This window comes from Mandrillus leucophaeus, unplaced genomic scaffold (assembly GCF_000951045.1).
Source record: "Mandrillus leucophaeus isolate KB7577 unplaced genomic scaffold, Mleu.le_1.0 Scaffold235, whole genome shotgun sequence".
Lineage (NCBI taxonomy): Eukaryota > Metazoa > Chordata > Mammalia > Primates > Cercopithecidae > Mandrillus > Mandrillus leucophaeus.
The window spans coordinates 3,420,911-3,422,688 of record NW_012102421.1 but is presented as its reverse complement, the minus strand read 5'-3'; the positions used below and the strand labels follow the sequence as shown (position 1 = coordinate 3,422,688).

The 1,778-nt window shown below is 28.2% G+C and overlaps 1 protein-coding gene across 1 annotated transcript in view; it reads right to left on the bottom strand.

Moving 5' to 3' along the window:
• Positions 1 to 1,778, bottom strand: part of COL24A1 (collagen, type XXIV, alpha 1) — a 438,816-nt gene that overhangs the window by 335,042 nt on the left and 101,996 nt on the right. Inside the window, exons 11-12 of the mRNA XM_011982146.1 lie at positions 1,197 to 1,250; positions 7 to 43 (exon numbers count right to left, since the gene is read on the bottom strand). Coding sequence (XP_011837536.1) covers positions 7 to 43; positions 1,197 to 1,250 — 91 coding nt within the window. The remainder of the gene's footprint in view (positions 1 to 6; positions 44 to 1,196; positions 1,251 to 1,778) is intronic.

Sequence of the window (1,778 nt, the reverse complement as noted above, 5' to 3'; positions counted from 1 at the left end):
GTGCACCTTTAGGACCTGGATGACCTTCTGGTCCAGCTAAACCCTGGTGTAAACAAAAGACATCGTCATCATACTATAGTACTTTTTAAAGAGTTAATAAATAGATTAATAAAAAGGGCATATAAAGAGGTATCATTTTCAAAACTATAGAATTCCGAACTCTGTATAACTAATGAAGATTACAAATGTTTGAGGAATTTTAGAATTTCTGAACCAAAAGAGCCATCGGAAATAATCTATACACAAATATATTTTAGATATATAAATAAAGTACCTTAACGCATTGTCAGATTTTAAAAAATTTTTTCATTACATTATTTCTCATTGGAAGATTATCTGTGTTGTTTTAAAATATTTCTAATTAACTTATTCTAAAAGATATTACCATAAATTTTAAAAAAGATAAATATATTTTAAACTTTAGATCAACATCCATATGTTTACATATTCATGTTTTATATTTTTATATAACATATATTCTCACTTGAGAGTAAGAGTGTAATACAGAATACCTCTAAGTGTTTTTAAAGTCCTAAAAAATGGAATTTTGTAAATATTTTGGCTTATTTATTTCCCTCATTCTTGAGAATATAAAAGATATAAATGTAACTTTATACATTTAGTTAAATTTTAGAAGTAATCAATTCACGAAAACTTAGGAAAGATAGCTTGTTCTCTTATTAATCTACATGAAGTAGAGAAAGTTAGAAGTTATAAGGGAATACATATAAAATGATTAGAATGAATTTTTAAAACAGTTTACCAATAACCGAATTCAGTTAGATAAAAGTGTTTGCCAGTGGTATACTGTTTCTCAAATTTTTATAACTATGTTATTAAAAAATGATGTTTAATACAGAGAGTCTTAACTCTTACTATTACTTCATTTTGTTCAGTGACAATACTGTAAAATCACAATCAGCACTGTTTTAAGAACTTACTAACACTTGGGCATTTTAATTTTGAAGATTCCATTGTATATCACATCAAACATATTTAAAACCCCCATTCCCATTTTAAATAAAACTTTCTGCAGAAAAATTGTAATGGGTTTCTACAACTTTGATTTTAAAATTATTTCTCTATGACTTATTCATTATTTAATAAAAGCAACTATTTGAACATTAATTCTCAAAATCAGAAATACAATGTATTAATAAATAGGAACATAAAAAGTCTAAATATAGTTACTGCACCTGCCTGCCAGGGTAACCGGGTGAACCAATATTACCAGCAAATCCTGGAATTCCCTGAAATAATAAATAAAATAAACAGTACAGCAAAGCCAAAGGAGGCCCAAGGAAACAAATTTGGTGTATTTACAATATACAAGCTTGGAAATAATTTTTCCCCATAAAAATACTGAGTCCTACACATGGCTTATGTAACTGAAATCACCTGTGTGAAGGAAAATGGGCAAAAATTGCTAAATAAAATAAGTAAAGCTATTAGATTAGGGTCCTAAATTATATATTGACCATTAATAATGATAAATCTAGGATGGAAAAATCCATAGCTAAAACAGACATTTATTCTAGAAGAAGAGCTGGTATATTTCTTAATTACCAGTAACTTTTTTTACCAGTAGATTGAATTATTTCTTGTCTTGATCATCCTACAACACTCCTTAACAGTCTGAGCATGAGCCCCAGAAGACTAAGAGGGGCAGTAAACCACAAAACCAACCTCTACTTCTTTCCTAAAGTAAACTTAACCTTACAGTAAGTCTGATTAAGTAAATGAATATTAAGTGGCAAATACCTTTATCATGACATGGG